This window comes from Tachysurus fulvidraco, chromosome 7 (genome assembly GCF_022655615.1).
Source record: "Tachysurus fulvidraco isolate hzauxx_2018 chromosome 7, HZAU_PFXX_2.0, whole genome shotgun sequence".
NCBI classification, from domain to species: Eukaryota; Metazoa; Chordata; class Actinopteri; order Siluriformes; family Bagridae; genus Tachysurus; species Tachysurus fulvidraco.
This window is the reverse complement of record NC_062524.1, coordinates 811,257-828,587: the sequence shown is the minus strand read 5'-3', so window position 1 is coordinate 828,587 and position 17,331 is coordinate 811,257. Positions and strand designations below refer to the sequence as shown.

The 17,331-nt window shown below is 41.1% G+C and overlaps 2 protein-coding genes across 3 annotated transcripts in view; one reads left to right on the top strand and one right to left on the bottom strand.

The window, feature by feature from the left end:
- LOC113653753 (interferon-induced very large GTPase 1-like) overlaps nt 1-17,331 on the top strand; it is an 859,689-nt gene that overhangs the window by 55,554 nt on the left and 786,804 nt on the right. The window lies entirely within an intron of this gene.
- LOC113639996 (alpha-tectorin-like) overlaps nt 1-17,331 on the bottom strand; it is a 52,656-nt gene that overhangs the window by 1,303 nt on the left and 34,022 nt on the right. Inside the window, exons 35-54 of the mRNA XM_047815674.1 lie at nt 12,718-12,839; nt 11,780-12,058; nt 11,542-11,637; nt 11,289-11,442; nt 10,947-11,200; nt 10,716-10,862; nt 10,062-10,638; nt 9,383-9,966; nt 8,689-9,232; nt 7,984-8,582; nt 7,173-7,719; nt 6,770-6,966; nt 4,038-4,247; nt 2,713-2,901; nt 2,324-2,613; nt 1,770-2,047; nt 1,469-1,588; nt 1,188-1,372; nt 926-1,086; nt 552-797 (exon numbers count right to left, since the gene is read on the bottom strand). Coding sequence (XP_047671630.1) covers nt 552-797; nt 926-1,086; nt 1,188-1,372; nt 1,469-1,588; nt 1,770-2,047; nt 2,324-2,613; nt 2,713-2,901; nt 4,038-4,247; nt 6,770-6,966; nt 7,173-7,719; nt 7,984-8,582; nt 8,689-9,232; nt 9,383-9,966; nt 10,062-10,638; nt 10,716-10,862; nt 10,947-11,200; nt 11,289-11,442; nt 11,542-11,637; nt 11,780-12,058; nt 12,718-12,839 — 5,779 coding nt within the window. The remainder of the gene's footprint in view (nt 1-551; nt 798-925; nt 1,087-1,187; nt 1,373-1,468; nt 1,589-1,769; nt 2,048-2,323; nt 2,614-2,712; nt 2,902-4,037; nt 4,248-6,769; nt 6,967-7,172; nt 7,720-7,983; nt 8,583-8,688; nt 9,233-9,382; nt 9,967-10,061; nt 10,639-10,715; nt 10,863-10,946; nt 11,201-11,288; nt 11,443-11,541; nt 11,638-11,779; nt 12,059-12,717; nt 12,840-17,331) is intronic.

Below are 17,331 nucleotides of genomic sequence, written 5' to 3'. Positions count from 1 at the left end.
TGAGAATATTTCATATACTGTTATCAGGAAATTCTTTATTTCTTTAAATTTATACATGCAGGCAATTCATTATCGAGATATTGTACGAGCCGATGTTGTGAATGCATTTTGAACTGTCACCAGGTGGGGGCAGTGTGTGCACAGAGGGTTTCTTACAGGTAGAGGAAGTGGTGGAAGGTGAACACATACAGTTATTTACCACACAAACTATAAGAGCAACACACTGGATATTAACTTTCATCTTCAAAGATTGTAAATATATGTTTACATTATGTTCAATAAATTAGTCAAGTTACTACAAGTTACTACAAAGGTCTTTTGGTGTGTGTAAAGCTATAGGGGCTGCTGTAAGAGATATGAATGAATATATAGTCTCAAATCTAAAAGAACATCAAACATAAAAACTTATTAATCATAAATTGTTTAAAATAAATTAGTCACTATTATTTTCCCACAGATAAAGGGAACTGGGTGAGCAACATGCTCGATGACCCTGACCACTCAACTTGAGGTAGTGAAAGAACCTTCGTTTGAAAGAGGAAGTTACTTACATTCCTGTAATAAGGTCCCAGCGAACAGTATAGTTCCTCTGATTTACTGGTGTAGCCCAACAAGAATCTATCACTGTAGCAAGCTGACGGCTGTCCACTCCTTGAACAAAGACGCCTATGTAGATTTGCTCTCCCACCTCTATATTTACCCTGCCATTGTAAGGGTGGGAGAAGCCAGAATCCTCATAGGGAATCATCTTGATCTGGTACATTCCCTCTTTACCTGGAAGAGTCTTGTGCACGATGCTTTAAAAAAAGTTTAACCATATATTTAGTAGCAGCTGGTATAGAGGGCTGGTGCAGACAATGCATGCAAGCAAGGCTTAACCTACATCCATTACATTATCAGGTTTTTTAGTAAACTGCAACCCTACCTTTGAATAGGATTTATCTCTCTGTCCATGCTAAATGACTCGCTGAGCTTGTAGATGCAGGAGAAGCTAAGTTCTAGTGTTTTGTTTCTGTGTATAGAACCTGTTGTTGAGTCCATCTCTCCTTGGATTATGTTCTCATAAATGAAATGGGTACCATTGGCCTAGAAATTTTAATGAAATAATGTCAGAATTATGTTAATGTTTTTTTTTATTATTGATAAGAAAATGTATTAAAGAGATCTCAATTGACAGTGACGTGTACCGTGAGATTTGTACCACACATGTGGTCATCATTATCAAAGTGAAACATCAGTCTGCCATCCTGGATTGTTCCATTGCAGTTGGGGTCATGTAAATGGAGGTTGTTAGCAAGAAAACCAGCTTCAAACAGCTGACAGCGTGACAGAGACATGTTGCCAGAGCTGCTCTCACATATTTCAATAGAGTCTGGTAAAAAAAAGTAATTAGTCAGAGACGGTTTGTGAGAATTACATAATTAGGGCATTTGTTTCCATATGAATATAATTGTAAAATAAATTGTACCATAACTATCAGGATTTTGTCTGGGATAATTTTCATTACAGAAGCAACCATATTTGCCATCTTTCTCCCCACACCACTCATCCTCAGTACAGTGTAGATCTTCACAGGGGTCAATTCTCGCTAAATAGAGGAAAAATGTGACATACACATGTGTCAGAGTAATTTTTATAAGTTTAAACCTAACATCTACCACAGCATTTTGACTATGATGCCATTTTATTTTATTTTATTTTAGTCCACCATTTATTTAGATTCTTAAAATACTGCTTCAGAGATGAGTGTATGGATACAGCAAACTTACAGCAAGACAGATCAGAGCGCCAGTTTGGGATCATGAGCTCCAGCATAGTGCAAGCAGCATCATAAGCCTGCACAGCTGAACACAGCAAGTCTTGTCCCAATGACTGTGGGTAAGCACATAAGTCATACACACAGGAACTGAAGTAAGATTCAGGGCTGATACGGAAATGGCAATGTTGGAATGGTCCACTGGTGTTGGTGATGATGTTACAGAGTGCAGAGTACTCCTCTCTGAAGGGGCAGTCATTATCATTAACAGGCTGGTCACTAGCACCACATCTAGACAGGACACAGGGTGGATATTATATTAAAGTGTGAAAATGTGACAAGTTTTGCAAATTTGCACCTTTAGAAATTCTTAGTAAAAATATATTTTATAAACATGTAAATAAATATCTTAACTGTGCAACATCTAACTTTTATGTTTTCACGGTCATAACTACATGCATTTACTTGCTAACATTTCTTATTGTCAAGGCTAAACTAGGTTTGGAAAGTCCATAAGTTTTATTTCATGTTATTATGTTACTGTTATCTTCTTATCAAATTAATTACCCTGGGCCACTGGTGTTTGATTTCCAACTGTTGCCAAAAGCAATATCATTCTGTGCAACTTCTCCATTCGGTCGGGTCTTGTCATCTGTAGGATCTCCGTTATTGTTACCACACATCCCACACACAGACCCATGGAAGCTTGGGCCCAATCTCACCAATAGTGTAAACTGACCATCAAAGTAGACCATGAGATCATGCGATGCATTCACAACTATAAAATTCTGCTCCTGATATATTTCTGCAAGGTTACTGATTTGATAAGTAGATGAATTCACTGCATTCCCATTAACCTGTAAGAGCAAAAAGAAAAGAAATCCACCATATCTCATACATATTTCCCTGGAAGCAAGAGTATAAAGTTTTATGTTTCAGTATTACTGTTTTAATACCTTTATTTTCCTGTTTTGTCCGATTGTAATTTGTGTTTGCTCCTGTTGTTTAGTTAGCCACAAATCTACTACAGAGACAAAGGACACAACTGTGCTCCCACGATGCATGTTGGATGCCACCACTCTGAATTGTAGACCATTGTCAGAGACATTCCCACATGTCTGAGAAATCTCATATGAACAAGTACCCTGCAAAATGATTGATTAAATATTACAACGTTAAATGAAGTTATGAAAAATTAAACAACCAGAGTACCCAGAGGAAACCCACAAAGAGGAGAGCAGACATGAAGAGAACTACCTTCAAGAGAGCAAGGGTTATTCCTATCCTAAAGAAACCTGCTCTGGATCCATCAGACATCAGTAACTACAGACCAGTATCACTTCTTTCATTTCTATCTAAAATTATTAAACACATTGTCTATAATCAACTCTGTCTATCGGTCACAGAACAACTTTCAAAGATCCCAACCAGTCTGGCTTTAAAGTAGCTCACTCGACAGTGACAGCCCTTCTGGGTGTCTCTGAGAAACTACATGCCAAGCTTCATCTGTCCTCATCCTCTTTGACCTTTCAGCAATGTTTGATACGGTCAACCACAAGACTCTTTTGTCCACCATCAGGAATGTTGGAATTAATGGATAAAGATGGGACTGGTTTGCTTCCTACCTGGAAGTTTGCTTCTATCAGGTAACATGAAGGGGAACACCACAAGGTTCAGTATATAGTCCTCTGATTTTGTTCCTCTATACTCACTCTCTTGGCAAAGTTATATCCTGATAGGGGGTCTCTTAAAACTCCTATGCCGATGACACTCATCTTTTCCTGCCCCCAGATACCACAGCTTGTCTTGACTTTTTTTCAATCCTCACTGGCTTCTGGTAGCTGAACATGTCAGATTTATAACCCTTTTGCATACATAAGGTAAAAACAGACCAGCTCCCTCTTAGCTGTTATCACTCCTGGTAGACTCACACTGTTCCTCAACATACGTTGAAACTCTTCTGTTCTGGCACCTATCTGATGGAATGAAACTCTAGATGTCTGAAGAGCTGAGACAAGTAAAGATCTACCTCTTTCTGAAATAAATAAACATGCTTATTATCCTTGTTTGGTTGTCCTGACAGAGTTTTAGGTTGATGGGTTTCAAAGTCTGTAACCTAGTGAATCAGTCTAGATGTATTCTTTGATAGACTTCAAAGCACTTTCATATGTTTGGATGAGTGCGTCTGCCAAATGGCATAAATGTAAGAAAGAAACTCCACACTGTACTCGCTGCACTGTCATGCTGCCATTTCATGAATGTAATAGTATTCAGTTTTAACCTGAAAGTGGGTCACTGCCCCATCAAAGGTATAATAATGGGGATCTCCTGTGACCATGCAAGTTGACATTTGACTGTAGCAGCCAAGTCTACCATTCCTGATCACACACTCCTCAGTGGAAGAGCAGGGGGTGGAGATGCAGTGCAGGTTATTGGATCCTAAGCACTCACAGTGTTGTAAACAATGTTCAGTCCAGAACTGTTCACCAATCTGCAAGAACAAAAGAAAATATTAGATTGAGATTAGACTTTATTGTTATTGTAGCCGTAAACTGAGCATGTATACAGCACAAAATATGCAATTCATTTTAATGTGTATAGTGCTTTCAGCAGTGGATGCTTATACAGTATGGGGGTGCCTAAAATAAAACATACAGGTAAAGCACATTACCGTTTAGAAAACATTGTAATTACATATTTATTTGAACACATCATTAGGTTTTTAATTCAATTCAATTAAAATGTATTTGTACAGAGCTTTTCACAATTGACATTGTCTCAAAGAAACTTTACAGATCATAAACATAAAACAAAAGGTTATTATGAAGAATAATAAAAAGATTAATATAATACATAATTCAAGATTAATAGATATATTTAAATGTGTTTGTTTTTATTATTTTTATTAAGTCTGAGGTGACTCAGGTGAATGTGGGGAAAAAACTACACCAGGTTATGTATGTAACCTGGTTCCCCAAGATGGGAACTCGACACTGCGTCAGGGCTGACGCTATGGGAACGCTTCCATGAGGAAGTTGTGTCTGAAGCTCTGTGTGTAAACACACCAACTTAATGGCTCAGGGAGGACATGTGACGAAGTGATTACGTGCCAGTAAGTCCATATAAGGGCATCTACATCACATTACTCCAACTTCTACTTGTCTGAAGGAAGTGCGAGAGGACACCTGGGGTGTGGCCAGCGACGCAGCATCCCGTTCCCTTCTCAGAGAACTGGGTTACATACGTAACTTGGTGTAGTTCCCTTTCGAGGGAACTCGACACTGCATCAGGGCTGACGCTATGGGAACGCCAATACCCACAACCAGTTGATGACTGTGACAGAGTCCATGAGAGAGAGCATGAGCAGACTGGGAACAGACCATCAATGGCCCTGCAGGACCTGGGACCCTGGAGTGGGGTCCCAGTACAGGTTATAGAACAAATATCCCAACCTATACCCATCAAATTGCTGCATAAGCTTCAACTGGTTCAGAATTCTGCAGCTTGTGTTCTCTCTAGAACACCCTATACTGCTCACATTTCTCCGGTTCTCCAGCAATTGCATTGGCTTCCAGTAAAATATAGAGTTCAGTTTAAAATCCTGCTACTCACTTATAAGGCACTTCATAATCTTGCACCACAATAACTTAATCGACTTCTCCAGGTTTACACTCCTTCACGTGCACTCAGATCTTCATCTACAATTTCTCTTGTGGTACCTCGGATTAAACTCACTACTATGGTTGCCAGATCTTTTAGTTATGTTCCCCCCCCCTCTATGGAACTCTCTTCCCCTCGATGTTCGCAATAGCGAGTGCTTGTTGACTTTTAAAACGCATCTTAAGACTTATCTTTTTATACAGGCTTTCTTGTAACATGTTTTATTTAGACTTAAAAGCACTTTATATGCATATGCTTTTTGTTTATGTGTTTTGTTTTATGCAGTGACCTGTATATTGCTTGTAAGGTGACCCTGGGTGTTCTGAAAGGCACCATGAAATAAAATGCATTATTATTATTATTATTATTATTATTATTATTATTATTATTATTATTATTATTATTATTATAAAGGGGTGCGGAGAGAACCAACCTGCCACAGCACAAATATCTTCAAGGGGGACACCCCAGGCTAAGGCACTAGACGAGGCAATACTCCAAGTGGAGTGAGCCCTGATCCCGAGAGGCAAGGCAAGCCCACGCACCTTATTGGCCTGAGCCACCACTCAGTGTGCCAGGCGCTGCTTGGAAACCGGATTACCCTTATTCCGGCCCCCAGAACAGACAAAAAGGGCCAAGGAGTTACTCCATGAGCTAGAGCGGTGGACATAAGTCCTCAAGGCCCTTACTGGGCAAAGCAAACGCAGCCTCTCCTGTTCCACCGACTAATGGGGTGGGAAACAGTAGGCCTGCAGTACGAATGGACAGCCAGCCATCCTGTGCACCTTAGGGTCATAGCCTGCCCTGGAGTGCAGAATAGCCTTGGACATGCAAGGGGAAGAATTCTAGAAAGGCAGGAGTTGATCAATAAGGCCTGAAAATCCCTCGCTCATTTGAGATAGGCCAAGGCTAGGAGCAGAGCCAACTTCAGTGTCAGAAACTTCTCAGAGGCTGACTCCAAGTGGGCTTCCCACAGCCCATATGACCAAGAGAGGTCTTAGGAAGGAAGGCATAGTCTGCAGAAACGCATCAGCTGCCTGACACCACACAGAAAGCGAGAGACCAGAGGGTGCCTAACCAAGAAGGCCCCGAGGACAGGTTTGTGGTTTGCAGCAATAGCGGCCACGTACACCTTTAAAGTAGATGGGGACAGGCCTCAAGAAAAAGAATACTGCAGGAACTCCAGCACTGCACTGACCAGGCAGTGAACTGGATCCTGACAGCGTTCACCACACCAGAGGCAAAAAAGCCATCAATTCAGAGGTTTAATATTGTGACAGTACAAATTGTAGAAAGGTATAAACATGTGAATAAGTATTATATAAGACAATGTAAAAAGTGTCAGAAACTCACCTGGAAGTAGAATCCGTTATACGAGCAACCACATTGCTCTACAGGCACACAGTTGTTTCCACTCCTTACAAAGCCTTCATTACAGAAACAACCTTCTCTGCATGTTCTCTCACATGTGACATTTATGCTGCTGGTACAGGTATGACCACAGTCAGAGCCACACAGCTCATAGTGACTGTTCGCAGGGCAGATTATGGCTGAGGAATTAACACACATATAATGGTATGACCTTTTACTACACAACTACTGTTACACATCACATATATCCATCTGTTTAACCAATATGCTGACAAATGATTTTCAATGGTTTATAGGTTAAAAATATTATAAGGAGAAAATACAGATTCCTGATAATGAACATTTAGACAGATAAACAGTTTTAATTTTCTTTTAATCCACTTACGACATGTTGTATTTTCTCTCCAGGGATAAATCCTGACATTGGCAGACTGGCAGGCACTAACATATGTCTCAATGGATCGGCACAGTACATCATTTCTGTGCTCAGACAGGCATAGATCAAAGACACAGTCGTTATAATAGGCAAGTGGATCAACATCAGCGTGACAAAAACTCAAAGGACCCTGATTGTCTGTTAGGATTCCACACAGAGACTGTGCTCTAGAGGGGTCTTGGCATTGTGGGCAGGAGTCTCCACATCCATTACATCTTGTTTCATTCCCCACTTTCCAGTCAGCTCCAAACTCTGCAGCAGAAAAACTGAGACTGCCAGATTGCAAACGGAAATCATCATTGTTGTCACCATTGAAGTTACCACAGAGGCCACATGTGGCTCCACTGTAATTCCCTGGAACTGTGATTAGAACCACCCAAGAGCCATCATAGCTCACACTTAGGCCAAAGTCAGTTGTAATAAATGTCATTCTCCCATTGGAATAAACTGACACATGGTCAAGAACAGCAGGAAGATTCCTGGTTTCACTGTCGATCTGATGAAAAGAAAGAAAAATGTACATTTACAAGCCAATCCAGAATGACTTACATTTATGTCATTTATACAGCTGAGCAGTTGAAAGTTAAGGGCCTTGCTCAGGGGACCAGCAGTAGTATTGAACTCCTGTCCTTCCAAACAGACCTTCCACCTTAATCAGACTATACTTATTTATCTAATGTATACTGTAAATTGTAATATTTTAATTTCTCACTGAATAAATACTGTTTTTCATTATCAGACTTTTTTTTTTTTAACTCACCTCAGCTGTGCCATACATGTCGCGTGAAACATGTACCAGGTGTCCTGAAACATTGACATAAACTTCCACAGTGATTGACACTGAGAGTCCATTCCATGGTTCATTTCGTGCAATGACTTGAAAATATGGTAGTCCTAGAGTATCATTACATACAGTTGCCAGTGTATAGTGGCATGTGCCCTGGAAGTCAAATCTATGTCCATCGAAAGAAGTGTAGTGGGGGTCTCCTGAAGCAGAGCATGTGGCACTGGGTCGAGGATGGCAGCCATATTCTCCGTCAATGACATGGCATATTTCATGATCTTGGCAAGATGATGAACTACAGTTGACAAAACCTGATGTCCCATCACAGACACAATGGAACTGGCACTGCTGACCAAACCAGAACTGCTCTCCACTCTGTCTGTAGCGGCCTTCATGAAAGCACCCACAACCCGTAGGGGGGACACACTGGTCTCCACTTAGCACTAGCCCATTATCACACTGGCATCCCTCCTGGCAGAGCCGGGTACAAGGGAATGGAAAAGACAGACTAGGACAGGCTGCAGGGCATGAAGTGCCACATTCCTCATAGTGGCTGTGGGCTGGGCACTGGAAATCTGAAAAAAAAAGATTTATATAACTATATATAGCTGTTTAGAACACTTTTTATAAAACCTCATCCAACTATTCTAAAGTCTTGTTGTAAGCTAATATTTTACTCACCACAATTGGTGATATTTCTCCATTCTCTGACACTGACGCCACTTTGCTGGCAGAGTACAGCGTAGGCTCGTAGAGCCTCACACATGGCTTCTCTGGCACCATGGGTCTGTCCCAAATTGTCTCTGCAATTTCCTATCCAAATCTGAGGGTTCAGGATGCTATGGCATAGAGCAAATGGTCCATCTCGAGAAGCCATGATGTTGCAGTGATCAGTGAAGTTCTCTCCTGGTTGTACATTTGAGTCTACACAGAAGGCTGAAAGAGATCCAGTTCTCCAGCTATCCCCAAACTCTTGTGAACTATTTACCAAGACTCCACCAGGGCCATAAAACTCGTCTTCTACATTTCCATTGAAATTCCCACACAGACCAGCAAGTGCACCAGTGTAGGTGTTGGGTGCTGTGATTCTAATTAGGTGTGACCAGTCAGATCTTACAGTTACCCCAAATGAAGTTTCCATAATTATACTGTTGACACTGCTATGATAGATAAGGATTTGACCATTGCCAACACTGTAGGGTAGAGCAACAAAACGTCCATCAACCTGTATAAGAAAACAATAAGTTGCCATATTAAATAATTACATAATTATAGAATTTCTAGATCAAATAATTAATATTCTCAAGCATTGTGACAGACATATATATAGGGATTTTAAGGAACTGTTTTATAAATCTATATTTAATAATCTTACCTGTATATTTCCTCCTTCTCTCATTTCTAGAGATATCTGAAATCCCCCTGCCTCAAATCTCAGGATCTTAGAAAACCCAGAAGGACCCATGGGGATTCTCTGCAGTGTTACAGCAAAGTTAGGTAGTGGTGATGATTCATTAACTCTGGTGAGGATGAGTTCACAGGCTCCTTGATACCTGAAATCTACTTCATCAAAGGTGTGATATGAGCCTAGACGGTCAACCCAACAGGTGGCGTAACTGGTAGGTCTGCATCCCCTTACACCGTTATTGATGGTACACACTTCCTGTGGACCACATTGATGATGTTGGCAGGTCATTACCATGTTGCTGCAGGTGCATAGCCAGCCACAGTCATTGTCCAATAGCACTGATTGACCCTCAACATAATAAAGTCCATTAAAAGTGCAGCCACAGTTACTTTGATTAACACATGTACCTCCACTTAGGACATAACCTGCATCACAGATACAGCTTTCCTGATATGGTAAGGTGCAATTTAAAGGTGAAGAAGGGTTGCTGCATGTTGCTGGGCAGCTTGTTCCCTGGAACTCATAGTGACTGTGCTCCGGGCATGGCAATTCTGGGAGTAGATTGTAGTAGAAGAGTATGATTAAATTTTAAACTTAAACAAAACACATCAATTATGGTCATATAAAAAAGAAATATTTAACTTGCCACAAAATCCTCTTCTTCTCCATTGACCTAGCTGTACGCCCCGCTGTTGACACTGCGTAGCATAAACACCAATCGATCGACACAGAATTGGTTGGTATCCACCACCCACACATTGATCGTAGACACAGCTGTCTAAAAACGTGTGTGGTGACAGAATGGAGTGGCAACTGGCAAAAGGACCACTAGCATCTCCCAAGATTCCACAGTGGTCTGAGTTACTGTAAAGGTTGGTCTGATATGTTGTACAACCTGCACATGCCAGACCTGAGCACCCATCAATCTGACAGCCAGGATCTGTGTCTCCCACTGCCTTCCAGGAATCTCCAAAGCCCACGTCTGAGCTCAGGATTTCTCCTGAAGGTCTGCGAAAGTCATCTTGTTGGTGGTTGAAGTTACCACACAGGCCACATGTGGCATTTTGGTAGTCATAAGGCACATTGATGGTTGCATATGAATATGCATCATATGTAACAACTAGTCCAAATGCTGTACTGATTACAATAGAAAAACCTGACCGATAAACTTGAATAGAGCCGTTGCGGAGACTGAAAGGTGTTGCTGCGAAGGTTCCATTTACCTGGAGGTACAAAGTAACTAAAATCAGCTAATTGATAAAAAATAGGAAAAGATTCATTTAAGTGTAATGATACTCACCTTGGCCTCATATGGATGATCTTTTACTAATTCCAGTATCTCGTCATAGACGAATACCCTGACCAGGCGTGTCCAGGACACATGTGCACTGCCTCGATGCTCATTTTTTCCTTCAATGCGATAGTAAGGCAAGCCATTGCCACAGGCCTGCCAAGAAAATAATGTTTATTTTCATATCCTCCATTTTGTCAATTAATTATATATTTATATTATAATTTAAATTATTTAAACCTCAGACAAGATGTAAGTGCAGGTTCCTTGAAAGTGAAAGATTTGATTATCAAATGTATAGTAGTGGGGATCTCCAGAAATAGTGCAAGTTTGGCGTTGTACATTTTGGCAGCTATACTGTAAAGCAGCCGGTTGACAAGCTTGAGCAAATGTACATGGCTGAGAGATGCACTGGAGACCACTGCGGGTGCAAGTGCATTTACGCTGGCAAGTGTTATCTGTCCAGAATATGGCACCTAGTTGCACAAAGTTACCTGGTAGAATAAAGCAGTTAGATTAATTGTAGTTTGTACAAATATTTTTTCAACAGCAAGAATTAATTGTATAGTGTGAAAGAATTACCATTAAACTGACAGCCCCGTGATCCTTGATCTACACGGAAAGCCCATCTGCCTGTGACATTCACATTGCTGCTATAGGTAAAACTTTGGTAGTTGTATTGAAATGACCCAGGAATTGAGAAATAGTAGCTGGAGCCAACTGTGTCATAACCAGCCTAAAAGAATAATTTAGAAGGTAAATGTATTAACTAAGCTTTGTTAACTTTAACTAGTTTAAAAAATGCTAATCAATATTGTCACTAAATGATGCATACCTGCACATTCCGGGTTGTTGGAGCAATCACACCATAGTTCATCAAAATAAATGAATAATGGCCGTTGGAAATCAAAACTACTTGGAAAGATGTTTCCTGAAAACGGATGCAAAATATATCCCCAATGAGCAAGTCTGAGGTGACTTAGTATTTCACAGATCACAACGTTACAATTTTGAAGACATTCTCTGTAAACGTCATTGTGGTGGTTATTTGAATTCTAAGAATATCATCTTACCGTATTACTAGTCGGATAGTAGGCTACTCTATCCCACGTTGCGACAAAGACCAAAGTAGCACTGAAACCCAGCTGGGGGAAATACTGATTTATGTCTTGTGTAGCTTGAGTCAGAACACTGCCTGAAGTGAACTGTTGATATGAGATGACTCCATTTTCACGATTATCAATGTCAGTCCAAAATGGAGCAATTATGTCTCGTCCACCATTCACAGGGTATTGGTAGGGCGTGTAACTGGACCATGCTTGATCAAAGGTTAAATGGCCATTGTTGTTCACCTACAAAAAAAATATCATCTCATTAAAAACATCACAATATTCAAACCAATCACCTTAATCTGTTTTACATGAATCAATTAATTTAGTCTGTAACCTGTATCTAAAATGTTCATATATTTTTTATCATCTATGTTACAATATGTGACTCTTATGTTTAAAACCACATACAAATAGATCTTCAGATGAATGCTAGTTAACTTAAAGAACTTCGGTGACCACAGAACAGAACATGGTACAACTGTAAAGCATGTGCATCAGCTTGACTTTACGACACTATTACTACAACAGGTAATAACAATGAAGAACTAGTTAGCAACCATAACAGTGACTTCTTGTTAAACCTAGCATATTCTTTGTGATCATTTATCTCCATACACATGGGTTGCAAAAGAGTAAACTAGAATTCATGGACTGTTCTTTTTTTTGTAACGTGGAACATTTTTTCAAGTAACCTGGTGGACTCTAAACATATTCTGGTCAATTACATTTTATTTGTATTGCTGTTAATGGTGATTATCTGGACCACATTCTGCCAACTGACTAGCAGATCAAATAAACCTGAAGCCCAGATTACAACCCTTATATGGATGGTTTTGGCCCATGGGATATGTTTGCACACATGGTCTAGCTTGACCAAATACTAAAAAAATGTAGCTTACAAACACTTGGTTGTATGAACTTCCAAAATATATAAATGGTTGCTGAAGAACAATAAGAGATGAACTTCCATCATCTATCCGTGAATTTACAATGTCTCCAGTTCCATAAGGGTAAAAGGGACCTAATACAGCAGATCAGATACACAAAACATTAAATAGTCAAAATGAATATTAATATAAACATTATTTTAAAATGTGAATTTTGTAAAAATATTGAAATATTACACATAAGTAAAGCATATGATGTAATTAATTAATTAATAGTTGCTATAATATGTAATTAAGTATATTTATATATACCAAATAGTGCAGTATTTACAAAATATATAGTTATATACAGTCAATAGTTAAATATTTATATAGTTAAATTCTATAGTAACTACCTTACTATAACACTTCCTCACTGTAACACTCAGACTTATGTCAGACTTTAAAATAGTCATTTAAAGAGTTTGAAAGGTATTGGGCAATTAGTCCTACTTATTATGAAAAATAAGTTTGAATCCCATGTACACCAAGAGGCCTCCCGAGCAAAGCCTTTAATCCTCAATTGCTCAGTTGTATAAATTAAAATGTAAGACACTCTGGATATGTCCAACTTCCTCCCCCGCCATCGGATCCAACTCACCACCAGGTGGTGATCAGTTGACAGCTCCGCCTCTCTCTTTACCCGAGTGTCCAAGACATACGGCCGGAGGTCAGATGAAACAACCACAAAGTTGATCATCGACTTCCGACCTAGGGTTTCCTGGTGCCACATGTACTGATGGACACCCTTATGCTTGAACATGGTGTTCGTTATGAACAAACTGTGACTAGCATAGAAGTCCAATAACAGAACACCACTTGGGTTCAGGTCTGTGGGGCCGTTTCTCCCAATCACGCCAATCCAGGTGTCACTGTCGCTGCCCACGTGAGTGTTAAAGTCCCCGAGTAGAACGACTGAATCCCCGGTCGGAGCACTTTCCAGCACCCCTTCTACAGACACCAAGAAGGTCGGGTACTCTACACTGCTATTTGGCACATAAGCACAAAAAAAAGTGAGAGACCTATCACCGACCCGAAGGCACAGGGAAACGACCCTCTCGTTCACCGGGGTGAACTCCAACACATGGTTGCTGAGCTGGGGGCTATGAGCAAGCCCACACCAGCCCGCCACCTCTCATCGTGGGCAACTCCAGATTAGTAGAGAGTCCAGCCTCTCTCAAGGAGTTGGGTTCCAGAGCCCAAGCTGTGTGTGGAGGTGAGCCCAACTATCTCTATTCAGTATCTCTCAACCTCCCACACCAGCTCAGGCTCCTTCCCAAACAACAAGGTGACATTCCATGACCCTCAGGCCTTCGACTGCCACCCAATCCACATTGACAGCCCCTTATGGTTCCTCCTGCAGTTGTGGCCCACAGGAGATCGGCCCCACATTGCTCTTTCGGGCTGAGCCCGGCTGGGCCACGTGGGGCAAGACTCGGCAACCAGGCACTCACATGCGAACCCCAACCCCGGGCCCGGCTCTAGGGTGGAGCCCCAGTTGTGCCATACCGGGCAACGTCACGGACCTTGATTTATCTTTTCTCATAAGGGGGTTTTTAACGCTCTTTGTCTGGCCCGTCACTCAGGACGTCTTTGCCTTGGGAGACCCTACCAGGGGCAGAAAGCCCCAGACAACATAACTCCTAGGACAATTCAGGCACACAAACCCCTCCATCACAATAAGGTGACAGTTCCAAGAGGGGCATTCTTAACATATAAAATGTAAACTGAAGTTTACTCTTGCGTTTTTTACTCTGTTGTTTGTTCCACTGCATAAGGTTTACAGCCATCATTAATGAATTTATGAATTTATATTCTTTATATATTATATATTGTCAATAGTTAAAATTGGAATTGAAATTTTGTCACCTGTTGATTGGCTCCAATTGTGGGCCACTGCAAGGAACACAACACAAAATGTCTACATAAATTATATATAATGGGACTTGATACAATCTAAAATATATAATGTGGTGTTAGTGATATTCATGGTTAAGGGTGTGTTCAGTCGTTTAGTTTAAGGTCATTTGTGCTGTAAACTTAGGCTTCAAGAAATAAACAGATGAATTTTTATATTGTCATATGTTAAGAGACACAGTTGGAATTGAAATGTATTTACCTGTTGTTGGGCTACTAGTTACTTGAACAGCAAAAATAAATAAATAAATAAAAAACACAAAGTTGAAATTAATTATATGTAATGGGACTTCATTCAGTTTAAAATAACAATGTGGATTAATAAGGCTAAGTAATGTTCTCTCACTGTAATAATGGCTCTCAATAATATTCTCTAACATTAAACAAACAAAAATAATATAGGAATAATTTACGAGTTTATATTTATTACAATGAGAATTGTAATGTCATGCAGATAAAATTGATTTGAATTTATTTACCTGTTGATTGGGTCATATTTAGGCCGCCTGTTTGAAGCAAACCAGATAAAGTTTACATTAATTATAACATGTACTTTTGTTTTATATTTTAAAATTTAACATGTCAATCAATTAAAAAACTGAATCACGACACAAATAAATGAAAACAAAGAAACAAACAAACAATAAATAAACAAATAAATAAATAAATAAATAAATAAAATATAAAAAATTTATGTATATTTTTAATTCTTAACATATAAAATATAAAGTTTACTCGTGCGTTTTTTTCCTCTGTTGTTTGTTCCACTGCATAAGGTTTACGACCATCATTAATGAATTTATGAGTTTATATTCTTTATATATAATATATTGTCAGTAGTTAAAATTGGAATTTAAATTTTGTCACCTGTTGATTGGTTCCAATTGTGGGCCACTGCAAGGAACACAACACAAAATGTCTACATTAATTATATATAACGGGACTTGGTACAATTTAAAATAACGTGATATTGATGGTTAAAGGGGTGTTCAGTTGTTTTGTTTTAGGTCATTTGTGCTGTAACTTAAGCATCATGTAACTATTCAACATAAAGTTTAGATCACTGGCTTTGGCTGATTATGTTTTACTCTCCGTTTTCTTTCTAAAGTCTCAAATTTGTTGATTGGGTCATGTTTAGGCCGCCTGCTTGAAACAAACCAGATAAAGTTTACATTAATTATAACCTGTACTTTTGTGCCAAAGTTCCATCCATCCATCCATCCATCCATCTTCTACCACTTATCCGTGGCAGCAGTCTAAGCAGGGACGCCCAGACTTCCCTCTCCCCAGACACTTCCTCCAGCTCTTCCTGGGGAATACCGAGGCGTTCCCAGGCCAGCCGAGAGACATAGTCCCTCCAGCGTGTCCTAGGTCTTCCCCGGGGCCTCCTCCCGGTTGGACATGCCCGGAACACCTCCCCAGTGAGGTGTCCAGGAGGCATCTGAAACAGATGCCCAAGCCACCTCAGCTGACTCCACTCGATGTGGAGGAGCAGCGGCTCTACTCTGAGCTCCTCCCGAGTGACCGAGCTCCTGACCCTATCTCTAAGGGAGCGCCCAGCCACTCTGCGGAGGAAACTCATTTCGGCCGCCTGTATCCGGGATCTTGTCCTTTCGGTCATGACACAAAGCTCATGACCATAGGTGAGGGTAGGAACGTAGATCGACTGGTAAATAGAGAGCTTTGCCTTGCGGCTCAGCTCTCTTCACCACAACAGATCGGTATATCGACCGCATCACTACAGAAGATACACCGATCCGCCTCTCGATCTCCCGCTCCATCCTTCCCTCACTCGTGAACGAGACCCCGAGATACTTAAACTCCTCCCCTTGAGGCAGGAGCTCTCCACCAACCTGAAGGGGGCAAGCCACCCTTTTCCGGCTGAGAACCATGGCCTCGGACTTGGAGGTGCTGATTCTCATCCCCGCCGCTTCACACTCGGCTGCAAACCGTCCCAGTGCACGCTGAATTTCCTGATTTGAGGAAGCTCACAGGACAACATCATCTGCAAAAAGCAGAGATGAAATCCTTTGGTCTCCAAACCGGACTCCCTCCGGCCCCAAACTGCGCCTAGAAATCCTGTCCAAATAAATAATGAACAGGACCGGTGACAAAGGGCAGCCCTGCCGGAGTCCAACATGCACCTGGAACAAGTCTGACTTACTGCCGGCAATGCGAACCAAACTCCTGCTCCGGTCATATAGGGACTGGACAGCCCTTAAACTTCCTCCCCCACCATCGGGTCCAACTCACCAGGTGGTGATCAGTTGACAGCTCTGCCCCTCTCTTTACCCGAGTGTTCAAGACATACAGCCAGAGGTCAGATGAAACAACCACAAAGTCGATCATTGACCTCCGACCTAGGGTGTCCTGGTGCCATGTGTACTGAACATGGCGTTCGTTATGGACAAACTGTGACTAGCACAGAAGTCGAATAACAGAACACTACTCGGGTTCATATCCGGGGGGGGGGGTGTTCCTCCCAATCAAGCCCCTCCAGGTGTCACTGTTTCTGCCCACGTGAGCGTTGAAGTCCCCCAGTACAACGACGGAGTCCCCGGTGGGAGCACTTTCCAGCACCCCTTCCAGAGATGCCTAGAGGGTCGGGTACTCTACACTGCCATTTGGCCCATAAGCACATAACAGTGAGAGACCTATCACCGACCCGAA